The sequence below is a fragment of the Anser anser genome, assembly GCF_964211835.1.
Source record: "Anser anser genome assembly, chromosome: 6".
In the NCBI taxonomy this organism is placed as follows: domain Eukaryota; kingdom Metazoa; phylum Chordata; class Aves; order Anseriformes; family Anatidae; genus Anser; species Anser anser.
The window spans coordinates 9,320,821-9,339,546 of NC_139726.1; the positions used below are offsets into that span (position 1 = coordinate 9,320,821).

General features: G+C 43.6%; 1 protein-coding gene across 1 annotated transcript; it reads left to right on the plus strand.

Annotated features, from left to right (window-relative positions):
- The first annotated feature begins 8,674 nt into the window (after window positions 1-8,674).
- Window positions 8,675-17,928, plus strand: LOC310901291 (5-hydroxytryptamine receptor 5A-like). The gene is made up of 2 exons (XM_083840611.1): window positions 8,675-9,602; window positions 17,445-17,928. Exons 1-2 carry the CDS (start codon window positions 8,820-8,822, stop codon window positions 17,775-17,777), a joined length of 1,116 nt encoding a protein of 371 aa, XP_083696737.1. The 5' UTR covers window positions 8,675-8,819; the 3' UTR covers window positions 17,778-17,928.
- Window positions 17,929-18,726: the final 798 nt, after the last annotated feature.

The following is an 18,726-nucleotide window of genomic DNA, read 5'->3' on the forward strand; positions in this document are numbered from 1 at the left end:
TACAGAACTCTTTGTCCATCAACTATCCAGGAGAATATAGGAAGATTCCGTCAGAACAGAACATGTCCTTTGAATCAAATTATGACTGAGCTTGTAACTATTTTAAGTCATGGTATCTGTATAACATACCGAATGTCCAATATTTTAAAAAAAAAAAAAATCATATACTACATCAGAGACGTGCTTAGAAGTGTTTCTCTTAATGTTGTGATTAAATGGTAACATTCTAGTGAAATGTTTGGTTTTTCTTCATGGTCTGTTGAAATCTCAATTCACCTGTCTGGTAATGTTTAGTGTATTCTCTTAAGAATAGGCAAAGAAAAATAAGAAAAGCAGGTTGCTTGATTAGAAGGACTCATCCCAGATAAAGGTGTGGGAATTTCAGTCTTTTTTTTTTTTTTAATGCTCCATAAAGTTCATGCAATGAGGCAAAGATACTTCCACAGGATTTAGGTGATGAACAGTAAAATTGCTTGTGCCCAAGTAAAAAAATTTAAAGGGTGTATAAATATCCTAAAAGGATGTTTTGAGGGAGAAATGGAAGAGGACCGAATACATGTTGCAAACAGAACAAGCATGGACAATAAGTGAAAAAAAAAAGCACAAGGTGCAGGAAAGTAGAGTAATTATATTACATATGTTATTTTCAGGTCTCTACCACTGTAGAAGTAGATAATTTGGGGGGGAGGGGGGGTAATATTTCAGGAATGTACACCCATTAATGCAGGAAAGGAATAAGATGTCATAGAATCCAGAAATCAGGGCCCCATGTGATTTATAAACAACTTTTATTTTCTTTTATTCTGTATCATCCAGAACGTAAACCACGACTACTTAAGAATATAAAAGCAACTGTAGTTATTCCAATGTAAACAACTGTTACCCTTAGGTCTTTTGAGGCAGTATGTCAGATTTGAAATAAGCTAATGTGTGCATTGAAGTATTGCAGAAAAACTGGTGGTCTCTCTTTTTACCCTTAGAGAAACCCAATAATCTGGGGGAGAAAAACAGTGTGACCCTTCTGTTGTGGGTGCTTACAGCATCCAGAACATAGCGTTGCCTTTCTTCTTTTTTATGAAACAGCTCACTTTTAGCACTACTGGACAGCTTTTCAAGGCTCTTAATTAATATTGGTTGGATACTAGGGACTTCTACTGTGTCAAAATATTGAAGTAGATTCCTGTTAATATGATTTGAATGTTTCATGCTTCCAGGGTTATAATGAAAAAGCAGAATCTGCTGTGTAGGATAAGCGATACTAATTGGTTGTGTGATGCCTGACTCATTGAGATCTAATCTTTGATTCTGGGTTTGCTTACACATTTATAACTAACAGATGTCAAAATAGCTCTCATGTCTATTTCTTAATAGCACATTATCTGAGATGTACAGCATCATACGGTTAAAGGGTTCTGTCTGCACCTGCAGTCTGTGCAGCTGCAGTCTGGGAATTAACTTGCCTTACAATGAAATAACTCGTTATTAAAGGACTCGTTAGATGAACTGCCACCTTAATTACCTGGGAAGAGTTGTAAGCAAAACTGCAGTAAACCACTGTAAAGATCAGCGCACAAGCACTCAATGTTGAAGAAGTACGGAGTATCAGTTTGGAACAGAAAAAAGCTGGGATAATGGGCACAGCGAGTTGGGTGTCAGAGCAGTGACTGCCTGTCTGACCGAGTGCTTGCACAGACAGCTGGCTGGGCTTAAAGCACGTCAGCATTCCTGCCGCTTCTCGATGTACGCAAAAATCTGCTTTGCAGAGAACTGCTTTTTTCTGTCATTCCTACTCGATCCGGGAGCAGAAGGCTGTCTGCTTTCCAGGCAGCTAGACAACTTCTAGCTCCACCTACCTTTTTCTTTGGAAGAGTTGAGGCACTGTCAGTTTCTGAAGTCTGACATTAAAAATAGAGGTTTCGCACAACATTGTCCAGCTCCTCCCAGGTATTTTTGCTTTGTAGAAATCTTTGAAATAATCTCAACTGGGAGATGAAAATACTAGATGGTATTGCTGTAGCTTACCCTAAAAAAAAAAAAAATTATTTATGCATTTTCAATGTGTAATAGCTGCACAGACTGAAGTAACTACATAGTCGGCTGTTTCACACTGTAATTTTCCGATTAAGCAGGTGAAAAATTCCTCAGCTGAGACCTAGTTAGTATTGAAAGAGAAGAGCTTCAGCTTCCTGGCTTGTGCAAATGCACAGTTGCCTTTTGCTTTGTTTAAGGAATCATAAATGAAAAACACTTTCTGATGAAGTATCTGTGTATCAGGCAACATCTATTCCGCTATGGTATTGCAAGAAGTTTAAAAGATTGTCAAACTGATTGGAAATCTACCGTTTCCTTTGCAACTTAGCCTGTTATCAATCTTGTGAGCAGTTAATAGACCTTAGCCATCAGACTCTCAAGGCTTGTCTCATAACAATGACTGATAGGTTGGGGACTAATATTGTATGCCTTGAGAAATTGCCTTCTTTCTCTGAGAACCTTGACAAAGAAATTGGACTCTTTAAACCACTTAAAGGGGTGATCAAAACTGTCCTGCTTGAAGTGGAAGATTTTTTTTTTGACAGTTCCCAGAACAGACCCATAAAGGAGAATTCCATTGCCAAGCTACTGCTCATAATCATGAAAAATCTTGTCACAATACAAGTTTCCTATGCCATAATGCTGCCGACTTACAGACAAGCACAAAACCAGACTGAACATGTTGCCATCAAATTTTTCAGGGTGAATGTTGTATGTAGAGGACATGTTTATTGACAGTGTAGAGCAAGAATACATGAACTGGGTATCTACTTGCTGTAAATAAGAAATGTGTTTACATCTTGGCAGTAATTGGCCTTATTGTTTCATGTGTCAGAGCTACCAATGGTTTAGATATCCCAATGATTGGTTTTCAAGCTAGTAATGTAAGGCTTATGGGAAGCAAGCTCTCGTGAGAAAGATGAAAAGTTAAGACCATACCTGTTTCAAAAATAATATTTTTGAATGTTAGAAAATAGCATATTATTAGTTCTTAGAAGGTTTTTTGTTTGCTTTTTTTTTTCCCCCCCAAACTAAAATAACAATGCTGAAAAAAGCCTAGAATCAACTGGCTAGATATGCAGAATAAAATTTGTCTCTACTCTTGACTTCTGTCTACTAGCTTGCTTCTCCAGTATTTTAGCTTCTTATCTTGACAGGAGAATTCATGCAACTGTTCCCAAAGCTTTTGTTTGCTCTAGATTTATAGAAAATGTTGAGCCGTGACAATAGCAATCCAACCTCTTGAACCAAAATGCTCTTTGCTTCTAAAAAATTTGCTGGCTTGCATCAAAGTCATAAATACTATAATGTTGCTTGTGTCATATCTCTTTATTGCACAGCCACGTGGAGAAGAGATTACCTTTTTTTTCTCTTAGCCACCATAATAAACTTTTGATATGGAGTTGTGAGAAGAGTTAGAGGATGGATGTCATTAAGAAAAGGGAAGACAAATGGAAATTCAGGGTGCTGTCTAGACACGCACTCACTTTGTTATATCAGTGTCATCCAGCTTAAGAACTGCATTCACCCTTCAAAAAATATCTGAGCCTGCTCTACGATAGCAGTCCATCTTCCCAAACACTTTTGTAAGCTACAACACTGAAAAATGTAATTGTCTGCTATTTTTCCCCCTTGGTCAGAATTAAAAAAGAAAATTGTAGTCCCTGCACAATCGTGTATAGTTTTTTTTTTTTTTTTTTTTTTTTGCAACAGCTCTTCTTTATTTTTGCTGTCATCTGAAGAAGTTTAGCTGTGCCGGGCTTTCTGAGCTCTTCTGAGAGTGGTTGCAATTGCCGTTGAACGTTGAGTCACAAGAATATATTAAATGTGTTACTCTGCACAACTAAAACTATATGTTCACTCATAGGCGTTAACAGATCATGTGCATTTGTAGGAGCCAATGAGTCTTCCTTATAAGCCTCGATAAGTGTTCTTGATACATTGTCATTTCTAATTAATAAAAACCTTTCTGTATGGGAAGAGAAAACAGGCTGACTAGCTTAACTAACGGGTCCCTGCTGGCAAATGCCTGTGTGCTCCGCACCCCCACCACCAGTGACGGCTGCTCCTGCTCTCAGTGCACTCAGAAGCTGAAGAGGAGGGAGCCCAGGACTTCTTACATCGCCATTTGAAGGCCCTTTTGTTTTGCCATGAGGGATAATTAAAAAGGCAAATATGAAAAGATTTTCAACGCAGGTTTAGAGTTTGTCAGAATAAGAATCAAAAAGGCACCTTGACTTTATCAGATGCCAATTAAAATAGAAGTCAATGGATGGCTCTGAAATAACTTTAAACCTGACACTTAAAAACATAAAATCCACAAATGGAAAGTCCATGTCTTCTACATGGCCAAAATAATAGCAAAATATTCTTGCTGGAGCCAACAGTCAAGGTCAAGCAAATTAGACTTAATCATAGATTACTAGTTGAGTTTTGTTGGCTTGGTGGGGTGGGGTGTTTTGTTTGTTTTTAGTGTGGTTGTTATAACAGGTGGAAAGCGTAATGTCAGCTAATGTGCTACTATATAATCTTCACATTCATGTGTTGGCTTTATCTGTGATAGGATTCATGGTCTGTCACAAGAATATACGTGCAAAATCCCCTGTAGCAAACTTCATTCATGCAGGTATACAGATCTCTGCAGAATAGTCCTCGTGTTTAAAAACCTCATGCTTAGTGACTTGCATCCTTTTAGGTTTCATAAAAGTGATATTTGAATGGAAATTATTTTAAGACATTATTACTAAGAAAATAACGTCTAATGTCTTAGACGTTATTACTAAGAAAATCAATACTGTCTAGCATTTGTGTGACATTTAAATTCTCTTTTATCATGTTTTCTATCATACAAATTTGGAACCAGCTATCAAAGGACTATTAGGGAGTTGTTTTTCCAATTTTTGCAGATATTTATCAAATTATTGTAGGATTTTTATAGCTGAGTTTTCTGAAGAGTGCTTTATGAAGGAGGCTTGTTTTCTATTAAAGAACCAAGAGAAAACACAGGCCAGAATAAAACTGCATCTGCTAGAAGCTCTTACAGGACTCTTGTATCTAAATAAGAAAATGAGTCAAAACAGTAAAGTTCAGTGTAATCCCTTTAAAACAGTCTAAAAATAATCTGCTTCTATTTCTAAAAGATAAAAGCAAACTTCTGAAAAAAAATGTAAACTATATTTAAGTCATATATTTGCTATAAAAATACAGCAAACGGGAATATGAAAACTGGCTCATCAGCTCATATAAGTTGAAATTCTGTTATCTGGATGAATCATCATCCTCCAGATCTGTTCTTAAGCAGCACGGTGTCCTTAAAAGTGCTAGAAAATAGAGAGTTTTCTATAATGAAGTCAGTTTTCTTTAGTACAACTGTACAAAAGGGAGCTTGGACAGGAATTATGAGGGTGCAGAGAGGATTAATCTATATGAAGAACACTCAAACTGACAGAAAAAAATAATTATGACAAAATTTTATCAGACAAGATTCATTTCAATGTCAGCAGTCAGAAGTGTGAACTTTGCAGATGGTATTTGGTAAAGTGATAAGGACTGGGAAAATTTTTGTAACTTGTTATTTTGCTCACCTCAGCCACAAGTCCTTTGCTCTCTAAGCAATTCTCAGGACACCAGGGAAAGGTGAGAAACATTGCAAAGGAAGATGTAAAGTACTTCTACTATAAACAAAAAACCATTTTCCACCCTTTTGTGTTTTGTATCCCTTAAACTTCTCAGCCTACAAAGCTCCAAACATTCAGATGGAAAGATATTTTGTATTTACTCTTAGTTCCATTATCTAGCTCCAAGTCTTTAGCTGCATATTTATTTGTTTATTTATTCAAGAACAATGAAACAGCTGGTAATATATCTTCTGAGCATACACAGTACCACTCTTGGCTGAGAGAAGAAACTATGAAGGTGCAGGTTGTGGCTTCTGAAAAGTATCAGTCGCTGAAAAGTTTCAGTGAATGAAACAAAGGATATTCATTGTTTTCATTGCACTTTGACATGATAGCAACTCGTAATGCTGTAACTGTACAGAAAACTAAAGTAGATGCTCCTGTTGTTTCAGTAGAAGACTGTCGGTTTTAGAGTTTGATTTTTTTCCTTCTTGATTTTTTTTTTATTCTTACTCTTTTATGTAACATTTACTTTCTTTTCTCTTATTTACAATACATGAATACCTGCAGTCTCTTCATTTTTTAAAATTCCCCCTTCTCTTTCTCAAAATATACCCTGTTCCTGAGACACTGCAATGTGTTGCCATAGCAATCTTTGAGGAATGCTAAGCCTTTGCATCCACAGGACAAGACAGCAGTGGGGTAATTATCAAGAAAAAATAAATCCTTTTCAGACTTTCTTCAAGCCCCCGTATTATAGGACTAGATTATTTCAGCCAAATTGAAAGAAAAAGTGGGAGATTTCAATGCATTTGATGTGTGGACTGGAAAGTGACTATCCATTTGTGGCACATGACCTACACACATAATAAGAGTAGAGGAGGGTGAGAAATGGCTTCTATGAAAGATTTTGAAATCATCTGGTCTGCTTTAATGATGGCCACAAACCACACATTAAGTAACATAAGAAAAAGAGAACTTCATTTCCTGCAGGAGCAGGAACCAACATGAAATCATATCTTGTCCTGTTTGGGCCCCCAAACATTAAACTACTGCAGTTAGCCTGGGTTTGCTTGTTTTCCCTCTTTCTTTAATAGCTGAGACATTCAAACTGTGATAAGATTCATAAATTCCTTTATTAAGTTCACAGAATTGGTCTGGCAATTGTTGAAAAATTCAGAATTTAAAAGGCCTTTTTATCTGCTTGTTTCCCTTATTGCTTTTAGGTCTGAGTGTCTTTTTAAAAGGAATAACATGTTGTCTGATAATTGTTCAGCTGGCATTTTAAAAGCAGCATTAATTAACAAAAAGAGACACAAATTAGAAAGGAACAATACAAAGATAAAGCATGGGAAGGTAGCTGTGAAGCAGTCACATGCTGTCTGCCAGCCCTGACAAATTTTCACCAACGTTTAATTGTTTCAGGTGCTGCTCTAGGCTTTACTTGCAGCAGTAGTGTAAACAGCTTTCTTTGAGAAGCTCTGTCAGATTCTGCCTATTGGATAGAGGGGAAAATTCAGGTAGCAAAATAAGGTATTTAGCACACAGAAGTCCTTTTCTCCTAATTATAAAAGCTGTTAAATAATACAGATAGTTTTCTCTTTGCTGCCGGCTTACATTAGAACATTTGCTAGAATTACTAAAGGAAAGACCAACTAAATTCATGTTTATGTGAAGAACCTGGGGAAGGATTTGCTTGCTTTTTTTGTTGTTTATCTGGCAAATGAAGTGGACCTGGAAGTTAACCAAACAAAACAGCCTGTTTTTTCTGATTACAGTCATTGTCTTTCATTTCTGTAATTTTTCATTGTTGCGCCAACTTTCAAGGCTGGGCATCCTGAGCAAGCCAAGCTAGACCTTGCTTGCTGTGGGTAACTTTGTGGTGCTGGGAGAGGTTTCTCTTCTGTCAGATAGTCCTGTTTCGTCAGTGAGAGTGACTGCAAGGGGAGAGCATTGATTTCAGCAGCGTTCATTTAGACAGGACTATTCATAGCCCCGACCCAGAAAATATTCCTTCTCTACCTCAGATGGGAGCTAACAGTCCTCCCAGTCCCAGTGTCCTGCTTCAGCCCATGATTAAAGCTGTGTCTCCTATGTGCAAGGAAACAAAACTTCACTGACCCTCTCTCATCCCGTTTGCTTGTTTTGGCCGTGAAAAACTTCAGATACCTTTGGAGAGCTCTTGAGAGCACCGAGTAACTTAGTGACTGGAAAGAGGCTGTGTTTCACCCAGTAACTCCCACTGAAATCATCCTGGCCACAAACTATGGGGAAACAGGGTGGTAAGGCCAGTTATGGGTTGTAAAGGACCCTAGGAGAGAAAGCAAGCTGGAATATAGCATACCTCACAAAGACCATAAATAAAATGCCTCAATCACAGCATAAATGTAATATACCCAAGTTGGTATATGATCCTGTCACACCAGTTGTTACCATTTATCGCTCAGGAAGCAGCGAAGCTCCTTGCCATCTCTCCTTGATGCATATTGCCCTCTTAACGTCCATTACAGACTTTAAAAGATGTTGCAGGACAGGCTTAAAATTATTTTTGAAACACAGCAATTTTGAGGGTAGTTCCTCGAAACGGCCGGGAGAAGGGCGCGTTTTCGGAGACTTGGTGCGCGCCCTTCGTGCCCTGAACTTGCTGCGAGGCAGAAAAACGGGAGATGTTCCCGGTCCCTTTGCAAAAAAAAAATCTTGTTTAGGTGCCACAGCCTAGAAATAGCACACGTTCAGCACCGAAACCGACACCAGCCTTCCCGGCGGGGGCGCCGAAGAGAACATGGCGGGCGGGGCCGCGAGGAGAGCCCGGCCGCCTGAGGGGGCTGCGGGGAGAAGCGGGCGGGCGGCTCCGCTCAAAAACCGGCGAAGGCGGCGCCTCCGGGCCCCAGGGCGGCCTCTGGGGCGGGACGGGAGCCGTGGTGCCGCCTCCCCGTGCCTGCCCCTCGCAGCGGCCCCGCCGAGCCCCGTCGGCCGAACCGCAGCCGCCCGCTATGGGAGCGGGGAGCCCGGGGAGCGGGCGGTCGCGGGTGCCCGGCGCCGCCGCAGTCTCGGGGGAGCGGGCGGCGACAACACCCGAAGGGGGACCGTTGAGGGGAGAGCTGGCGCTGGGAAGGGGGAGAGAGGTGCTGGGAGGGAAGAGGAGGGCAGGGAAGGGCTGAAAGTCCGGGTATGGCGGAGCCCCTGAGTCCCTGCGCCCCCCGGGGCCAGTGTCAAGCCAACATGGGCGCCAACGCCTCGTCGTCCAACATGGACGCCAACACCTCCTCAGCTGCCTCCGCGCTGGTGGGTGGCAGCTCGTGGAGGGGCAGGGAGCCCTTCTCCATCTTCACCGTCCTCATCCTGTCCTTGCTGGTGCTCCTGACCATCGCCACCTTCCTCTGGAACCTGCTGGTGCTGGCGACCATCCTGCGGGTGAAGGCTTTCCACCGGGTGCCCCACAACCTTGTGGCCTCCACGGCGGTGTCGGACGTGCTGGTGGCGGCCCTGGTGATGCCGCTGAGCTTGGTGAAGGAGCTGTCGGCCGGGCGGCGGTGGCGGCTGGGCCGGGAGCTGTGCCTCGTGTGGGTCTGCTTTGACGTGCTGTGCTGCACGGCCAGCATCTGGAATGTGACCGCCATCGCCCTGGACCGCTACTGGTCCATCACCCGCCACCTGGAGTACACACTGCTCACTCGCCGCCGCATCTCCAACGTCATGATCGCTCTCACCTGGGCGCTCTCAGCTGCCATCTCCCTCGCCCCCCTCTTTGGCTGGGGGGAGAGCTACAGCCCCGAGCAGGAGCGCTGCCAGGTCAGCCAGGAGCCCTCCTACACCATCGTCTCCACCGGCGGGGCTTTCTACCTGCCCCTCTGCGTGGTCCTCTTCGTCTACTGGAAGATCTACAAGGCGGCCAAGTTCCGCATCGGGGGCCGCAGGAGGAACGCCGTGGTGCCCCTGCCCGAGGCTGCCCAGGTAAGGGTGAGGGATGGGGAGGAGACCCTGCACTGCCTCCCCCTGCCGCCTGTGCTCCTGCTTCACCTCTGCACCCGTCGGTGGTTTCAGCACAGCGAGAGGACTGAGACGTGCCCCGGGGCTCTCATGGATTTAGCTCAGTTATGGTCTGGACCTGAGCTGTAATTAGCCAGTCAAAAAGTGCTACTCTGCTCCAAGAGTTTTATTCTTGTTTTTTTCTTACATGTGTTGTGAGAATATGTGACAGGTGCATTCACTGCAAGTCTTGAGACCCATTTAAAAAATGTCCCTTTAGTTTGAATTTTCCATTCCTTATTGTTTTGTTTTTCTCTTTATCTTTTTACAGTGTAGTCAGGGTAAACAAAGACATAAACAAATCCTTAGGTCACATACAGAATCAATGCATGCACATTTTTCTGCCGATACAGACTTTATGTAGGATCTCTGTAGGGTCTATCAGTATCTGAAGGGATTTTAGTAAGCAGATTATATTCAACACTTTATTTATGTACTTGGGCTGTTTTACCTTGTATAGTGGGAACATAGTGCTTGCTGCATAGTACCAGAGCAGGGTATTCCTGGTAACCCTGCAAAGCCCTAGACCTGTGGGAGGTCTCGTTTGTTTCAGGGATATGACTAACTGAAGGGAAAGCTGCATCCCTGAGGAAGGGTTGAGGAAGGCCCCTTGTGTCCCATTAAGTCAGGGTCTTTGCGTGATGATGTTGTCACCCATGCCAAGTGTGCTCAGCAGTGCTTACTGCTAGCTCTCCACTTACTGTCACATACCCATACTCTTGCTCCAAACAGTGGAACTGATTTGTTAAGGTATGTTTTTGTGTTTGCATGTTGTGCTTACTGAGTCCAGTTCTCTCTCAATAACAAAAGATGAGTATGTGGCTGTTAGATCTATATAAAGAGACATGGAGCATTTTCTATGCAGCTGGGGCCAATCCTCACTCATCCACTAAATCCCTCTAAATTTGATTTTGAGTCATGGTAGGCAACATGTTATTATGGCCATAAATAAAAGTCTGGGGTTTCTAGCAAGAGATGACAGCCCTGGCAGTTATATGTGGTCATACTTGCATATTTGTGTCCTGATGTCTTGAAGATGTTTATAATATAAATTGATTTTTGAAGCTGTCTTCTATACAAACACAGAAAAAGTGTTAGAAAAGATGGAATGTCTCTTCTAGTGGCATCCTTTCTTTTCCTACAGCCTCCATCCTCTTGTTTGCACCACATTTCTTTCCAAGTTGTTCTAAGTGTGATGAACGTATTGCTTGGAGTTAATCTACAGTCTTTCAAAACACAAAATCTAACTAAGTATTTGTAGGGTTTTTATATGCTCTATGTTTTACATACACACATGCTCATACGGGACTAACGGTAATCTAAAAGTATGGAAAGTTAATTGGGCTGAGGCATTATTGCTCAAGTTTTAGTCTGTATGTAGGCACTTTGTTGGCAAGTCAGTTTTACGACGGCAAAGTCTGGCTCCTAATTGTCACAGCTCTGTCAGCAAAGGCCCGTGCATGGCCCAGCTCGGCTGGCAGGTAAGTGCTGTTCGCTGAGGTAGTGTCTGAGAGCTGGTAGAAGCTGTACTGACAAAAGAGCTCCTGTCAGTGGGAGCTGAATACCCATTTTTGAGGCGTTTGCCAGTATAGCTATTATTACAATCTCAGCAAGTGCTCAAGCCAGCAATTCTTCATCTTATATTTGCAGTGATTGACATTAAGTTCTTTTATAAGCGTGCCTCTTGAATCTGCAGTTGGTGTATACTGCCAGCCTTCCCCATTGTCCCATCAGCTTCGTTTGCAGACTTAAATAAAAAGACTTGTGATTCACGTGCAAACCTTTACTCTGACGCCCTGCTGCACATGTTCATTAAATTAACCTGTGGATTGAGGGAGCTGGCATTCAGGATGCATTTCTTCTCGGTTTCCTAAGTTAAGAGGCTGAGACTTACTGATTTTTATCCCAATCCCATTTAAGCACATAGGAGCAGGGTCTGTCATGCCCACCGAACAATAGCAGTCCCCCAGGGAATTCTGGAGAAGAATCTTCAGATGCTTCACTACTGTTCCTTTGGAAAAATTAAATAAATAAATAAATAAATTTTTAATGTGCTAAAAAAGATAACATTTCCAGGGGAAGTGCAAACCTAGTGAGGGGATCTGGCTATCCCTCTCCGTATCTGGGAGTGATCTGGCTGTCAGCATCAGCCCTTGCCCTCTGATGGGGCTAATTCTGTTCCACTTCTCCTATATTGCCCAACAGCTCACTTTATTTTTCCATTTCTTTCTCCTCTAATGTCTCTGCTCTCTCTCCCGTCTTTCACCATTCTTTTTCTGAATAAAATATCATTACGATGATATGGGGACGTTTTTAAACACTGCTTTTCCACTAACAGAGCCAGGTGCTGAAGTGGTTTGTACGTGGACATAAGCACGTGGAGAGGGGACAGTCCTCTCCAAGCTGAGGGGTGGCATACCTAGGGTATGATTCTTTGTCACTTTGTGGTTAAAATTTTACCTGAGTTTTTAAAAAAACACTTTAGAAAGTATTTGGAAAAAATTGAGGGAGATGGACATGAAGTAGCTGAGGTGCTTCTTGTTTTAATATAATACAGTATAGTGCTGTTCTCTTCCCCCTTTGAAAACGAGAACTTTTTTCTTACTTTCTCTTGAAACAAACAAACAAATAAAGCAGAATTGGGAGCCTAAAGTGGGCTGGTGCTTTCATAACTATTTGTTTACTTATGAAATTCCTTAAAAAGTGAATTCTGCAGTCAATACTGATGTGAATGAACCTTGTGTGAAAAAAGCAGTGACACGCTGTCGCTGACAGCTATACTCTGTCCTACCTGGTTGACAGTAGGTAATAATTCTCCCTGTAAACAGTCCAATTGAAATAAATGAGACAACTTGAAAGACAGCAGAAGCTGATGGATAATGCCCTTTCAAATCAATTGAGTCACTTGTAGCGTCAGTTTTGCAAAAACAAGGACGGCAGAATCTGCAAGCCAGGGTTGCTTAAACGTAAAAATTACAGGGTCAGGATTAAATTTCAGTGTAAGGAGTTAGAAATTAAGTTCTGGTGATGTGTCGTTGTTGTCTTCCCAAAGCTAATCAGTTTTGCAGGAGTCCTTCCCACTGCTTTGATGGGATGTGAGCAAGGTCCTAGTGCTCGAGGAGCTGCAGCGTTGTTCTGCACCTTGGCCAGTCCAGCCTCTGCAGCCCACGGAGACGGTCAGGACGATACAGGAGCGAGAGAAAGTTCTTCTTCTCTGAAGGGGTCACAGGACATCGATTTCTTATTTCTGCCTCTGGCTGTAGAAGAGAAGGGACAGAAAACAAGTGGAGCTTTGCAGAAGAGGGGCAGCAGATGTCTGGTAGGAAAAAGATGAGGCAGGAAGCAAAGTGGAATAGCTGGGATTTTCCTGGGAGACACAAAGCTATTCCTGCTGATGGCAGAAAAAAATTCCCATGAGAGAAAGCAGGCATTCTTATCCCTATCAAATGTGCTATTTATAATATTGGTGGAACATCCAAAAAAGTGTAGATGTTCTTGTGTTTTGATCTTTTGTTGTGCATTTTAGTTTCTCGTGCTCTTGTTGAAAGAGCAAGAAGTACACCAAAGTTGCACTGAGGCAGTAATGATCTTGTTCTGTGCTGAACCACACCGTAAAAGGCAAAACTCTGAATTTGTGGGAATAAGCTAGATTTGATTGGTATATATCAGGACTATCACAGTGGTTCCGAAGTTCCAAAAGGTTTCTTTACTGTTGTTTAAATCAGAAGTTCTTGCACACCCTCAAGGTGCAGTACAAACATACACGATACCTGCCATGAAGGACCAGTAATAACAGTCATTAAAGCTATAAGGAACATCTTAAATCAAGAGATTTCTCCAGAAGCTCCTTGGTGGCGTGTTCTTTATAACACTGCTGGGAACACAGGAACTGACTGTGTGTTTCCGCAGAGAGCTGCGTGTGCCCATTCAGCAGCAGTGAGGTACTGGGGACAAACACCAGAAGCGGCACCGAGCTGGAACTGCTGATGAATGTGCAGAATGAGTTCTGAAACCCAAACCAACCTCCTTTTGGCGGCGATTCCTTTGTGTCTTTAGTGTAGAAGGAGAATGCATACACGAGAGCTCTTTTCCTTCCTTGAAATCTCTTTATGGCACTCTCACTGGAGAGTGGCCCTCTCTTCCCTTCTCAGAGCCTGTTGTCCTGGAAATAGCTGATTTCACAAATTCAGGAGCTAATTCTGGCCTCAGAGTAGCAGTGCTTTCATGCCAGCTATTTTTCCTGACTCGCAGCTGTGGGAGAGGAGTCTGGGTGGAGGGGAGGAGACCTGTGCCCAAGGCATAGCGGGCTGCCAGCTGCTGAGTGAGAGGGGTGCTCAGCACCCTGCAGAGGTGCTCATATCCCTGGTGTGAACTGAGGTGTCTTTGTGGTGTACTCTGTGGCGACCTGTTCCCCTGTCACAGCCTGTTGGCTACTGATCATCAATAGGCCCAAAATGGGGTGAAAGGTGTTATGGTGGGCTTTTCCTTTGTTCCATATGGCACAGAGATAATGGTCAAGTATTGCGACTTACGTTAGGAATTGGGAGTCATGCAAAGCCTCCAGGATTGGCACTGGACACCGCAGCTTTGCTGTAGTCAGAGCTGTGTTTTGTTGAGGAAAGGACAGCTGGCAAGGCTGGAAAGCAGCTACATAATCTCTTTGGGTGTGCCCTTGTTCGGGCAATGCTAAATCGCAATGGATTATCGCATGCCTGCACGAGGGGGATCCTTTAGCGTGGTTCCCCTGCCAGCTCTGCAGCGTTTGCCTACAGCAGACTGCTTTACCTTCCATGTACTCCGTGTGGGTTGGCGTATAGCAAACAGCTTTGACAACACGCTTGTGGGGACTGGGACTTGCAGCGAGGAGAAGCTTGCACCAACCGGGACGGAAAGGTGAGTCAGGTCTGCAGCACATCAGACAGAGAGCAATAAAAATCAAACGACTTGAAATGATTGTGAAAGGCTGGGATTTCCCCGCTTTGCAGTACGCCGGGCACGCAGAGGTGAGCTTTCTGCAGCGTCCAAGGTTCAAACACGTTTGTAATTCCTGTTGCAGGCACTGGCTGAAGGGCCTTGCTGAGCAGGGATACTAGTTACATTTTCAATAACATTTTGTGTTATTAAATCCTTTCAAAGGATTTCTTACGGAAAATTGAAGCAATATATCTCCAGCCTGCCAGGGATATTTACCCAATTTACTTACTGAACAGAAGGCTCTATGAGAGAGCCCATTATTTTTCCTAAGGCAACAGACTGCTCTATTACAACATTATTCCAAAGTCCCAAGCAGAACTAGTTAATAAAAAAAAAAATTGAAAATGTACCTATGAAAACAGAGAAAGTTGAAATTATGTAAATATAAGGAAACTGCTGTTCTGTAACTTACAAAAAATAACATGATCTGTTTTCACTTGCTGTTTAGTATTCAGAGATCTGATCTAACAAGCAGAGGAGCTTGCAGAAATTCCTCTGTTTCAGTAGGAGCTGGATAAGGGTGTAAATGCCTGCTCGAAGGAAAAATATCTGAGGACTGTGGCATCATGTGTCAAAATAAATTAATCAATTTTCTCCCAAGTGAAATTAAGGGATAGAAGAACCTCTGCTAGTAAACTCCGCAGTTCAGCCACAAACCTTCTAAAATCTGAAGTATCGAAAAGAAAAGGCTCTGGTTTGATGATGGGATGCTGTGAACTCTGTCTTCTGAGTAAGGGTTGAAGGTTAAATATGGTACCAAACCGTGCCCTGTGCTAGCGACAAGGTCCTTTGTGTGGCTCTCCCCAAGCGGCGTAGCTCTGCAGCTATTCCTCAGGGCTAAGAGGTGATCTTTCAGGGCTGCTTGTCACAAATCTGCCCTGGTGTCATCCATCCATCCCTTTTTACAGAGCGTGATTAAGGACGTGCGGAGCAAGTCCTTCTGCAGACAAACGATGTGATCGTTGCCACGTGAGGGGTGTCCCATTTTAATTGTCAGGACAGATGTGATTTTCATTTCCCTCCATTATTTGCCTGCGCCCATAATCTGCCGCTCTTGCATTCTGCAGCCACGTCTCATGTCGGAGGGCGACGACAGGGATATCCATCTTGAAGAGTGATTGCCTAGCTCTCGCCAGCGCTTCCCCCTCCGAGTCGCTCTGCCCATGCTAATAGCAGCCCTCCAGCCCTTACAAAGCTTGCACGGAGGCAGCCCGTGCGTGTGGAATATGGGGCTGATTGAACCCAGGGCCACCTTTGGAGCCGGGTCAAGTTCTTGTGGTTCTCATGAGTTATGGGCATGTGGGCAACTTCTGGGGCCTCAGGTTGCACCCTTGAACCGTTCGTGGTATTGCTCTGTCCTTAAAACTGTAGTGCTCAGAAGAGCTTTGAGCTCACAGACACTCAGATGGTCAGTGTACCGTCACTTCCATTTTCTGGGCAGGCTCCTGCATGCTGGTGACCTGTGGTCAGAAGCTGGTGGCCAGTCTCACCGCCCCTGGGAGCTCTGTGCCGGGCTCGCTGCGCAGGTGGTGTGTGGCCCTCACCGAGAGAGGAGGAGGCGGGAGGCACCCAGGGGGAGCTGAGGTTTCCCCTCTCATGCGTACTTCTGTGGGAGCTGGAGCACGGACAGAAGGCCGATTGAAATGGTGCTCTTCAGGCAGCGACGGACGTTTTGTGAGCACACCAAGTCCATGTGGGTGAAACGGGCAGGTGAGAGAAGAGGAAAAGCGAGGACCTGAAAATACTGCTTCTCCAGCAAAGCTTTTTTTCCTTCTTTAAATCAGAATACATCGATTACTTCTGGAGTATTTTAAATGCCAATTCAAAACGGCGGCACGGTGCCTGAGGCTGCATCATTTCAGGTGCGTGCTTTGTTCCCCTGGCCAGACGCAGTGTGGGCACTGCGACCAGCCCCGGCTGCTGTGGGGCAGGGCTCGGTGCCTCGGCAGGAGGGGGACGCGCCTGTGGGGAGAGGGCCTCTGTCGAGGAGGAGAAGGTGCCTGAGTTCTGCCCTCCTTAAGGGACTCTGGCTGATGGGTTTGCTTTCCACTGGAATATTCCCAAAGTAATCATTTTTATTTCAGGTATTTATGATTGGGTGGATGGGGGTGATTAATGCTGGCATTTTCCAAAAATCGCATGCATTTCGTATAACTTGCCTTTAACTGAAGTCCCATTCTGTTGTTAAAAAGGTTCTGATAGAATTTTTTCCTGCAGGTTTAGCTGAGATTTTTTTGGGTGTGTTCTGCCTTCTGAAGAACAAGTAAGTGGTGTTGCCGTGCTCCAGCACCCCCCAGGGATGGGGTTTTGAGCTCTGCCTCCAGGCAGTTAGGTTGAAGAAAAGAAGTTTATCTTACAGTTGATACAAGCCATGCAATGTAATTCATTTACTGTTCAGGCCTTGAGAAACCGTAAAGATCACGTAACACCACAGGAGAGCGTAGTTTAGGGCTGCGCAGGAGGTACCTCCCTTTGTTAGGCAACCCTAATAACCTGATTTCCTGGTAGGTATCGAGGAATCCAGTAAGATAAACTGCAAAATGATGTCTGCAACACACGCGGCATCGGTGACTCCTTGCTGACCTTGGTTTGTCAGTCACTCTCAGCAGCTTTTCCAACATAATGAGAAATCTGGTACTTTTGGCATTCGGGGACATTTTCTTTCTTTTAACGCGGAAGGAATGAGTTGCGGCCTTTTGTGGTAGGTGCGCAGATGTCGTACTGTCATTTAAAAATAATACTTCGCTCAAACAAATCGTCTTGGTAAGAATCTGTGTTTGCTTTTGTTTTGAGGTGAAGGAAGCTTCGCAAGAACCACAGATGGTGTTTACAGCTCGTCATGCAGCTATCACTTTCCAGACAGATGGAGAAACATGGAGGGAACAGAAAGAGAAAAAGGCAGCTTTGATGGTTGGCATCTTAATTGGCGTTTTTGTGCTGTGCTGGATCCCTTTCTTCATCACAGAATTAATAAGTCCCCTCTGTTCCTGCAACATCCCACCCGTCTGGAAAAGCATCTTTCTTTGGCTTGGCTACTCCAATTCTTTCTTTAATCCTCTCATTTATACAGCATTTAACAAAAATTACAACAATGCCTTCAAGAACCTTTTTGTAAAGCAGAGATAAAAGGGGACACGGAGGAGGAAATGATTCCTTTATTGCATAATGCAGAGATTTCTCGAAGGAGATGTGCCTGTGATACATGCAGTTTTCAAGCACAAGAGCTACTTAAGGGGATTTAGCAACAGTGAAGAAGAAGCTGGAAGATGGTTGGATAGAAACCTACTGACACTTGGCAGTTGTCTTTTGGAAATACATATATGCTGCCCCAGGGTTTGGCAAAGAAAGAAGTGGTGAACATCTCCCTTCTTTTCTTTGAAGCAATGTGGGCTAAAGTCTGCAAGCAAAGCGCTGTTTGTGTCTAATACCGTGACTGCCAAAGCCAACCAGAGTGATCCCAGCCAGGCAAACACAGGTGCCGTCCTGCAGCCTGCTCAGCTTAGCAAAGACACCAAGGGGGCTGCTAAGGGAGCAACACTGAAATGTTTGAGATGCAGGCAGGATGCTGGCTTCGTTCTTGAGATTTGTTTGGAAAGGAGGGAATAAACATCCTGCGTTCCACCCATCGCTTAATTTATGTGAAATTAAGAGGGGTGACTAAGCAGCCCCAAACCACACCCTAGCATAACCGAAGGGCTGTGTTCTCTTGCAAGCAGCAGCTCTCAGCAGGAAGTCCTGGTGAAGTAAAGGTCAGTTATGTCCCCCAGGGTTACGTGAAGGTTTAGGGCCAAGTGTAACGCTGTTCAGAGGTAGGTGACAAACTAGGAATGTCTGCGCTGCCCTGTCCAGAGTCCTGGCATCATAAGTGTTGTACTCATCACCCTAACTGAGAGAATTCCACTATTTGCCATTTTTAATCAACTTTCTCCTCCTGTGAGATAGGTATTGATGCCATCAGGTTCGAGTGACTCCAAAAAAATCCTAAACGACTTAGAATCAAGCCTTAAATTGTTTGCCCAACATCTAATTTTCCCATCCCAACAATAACAAAAAGATGAGAAACAGATACCCACGC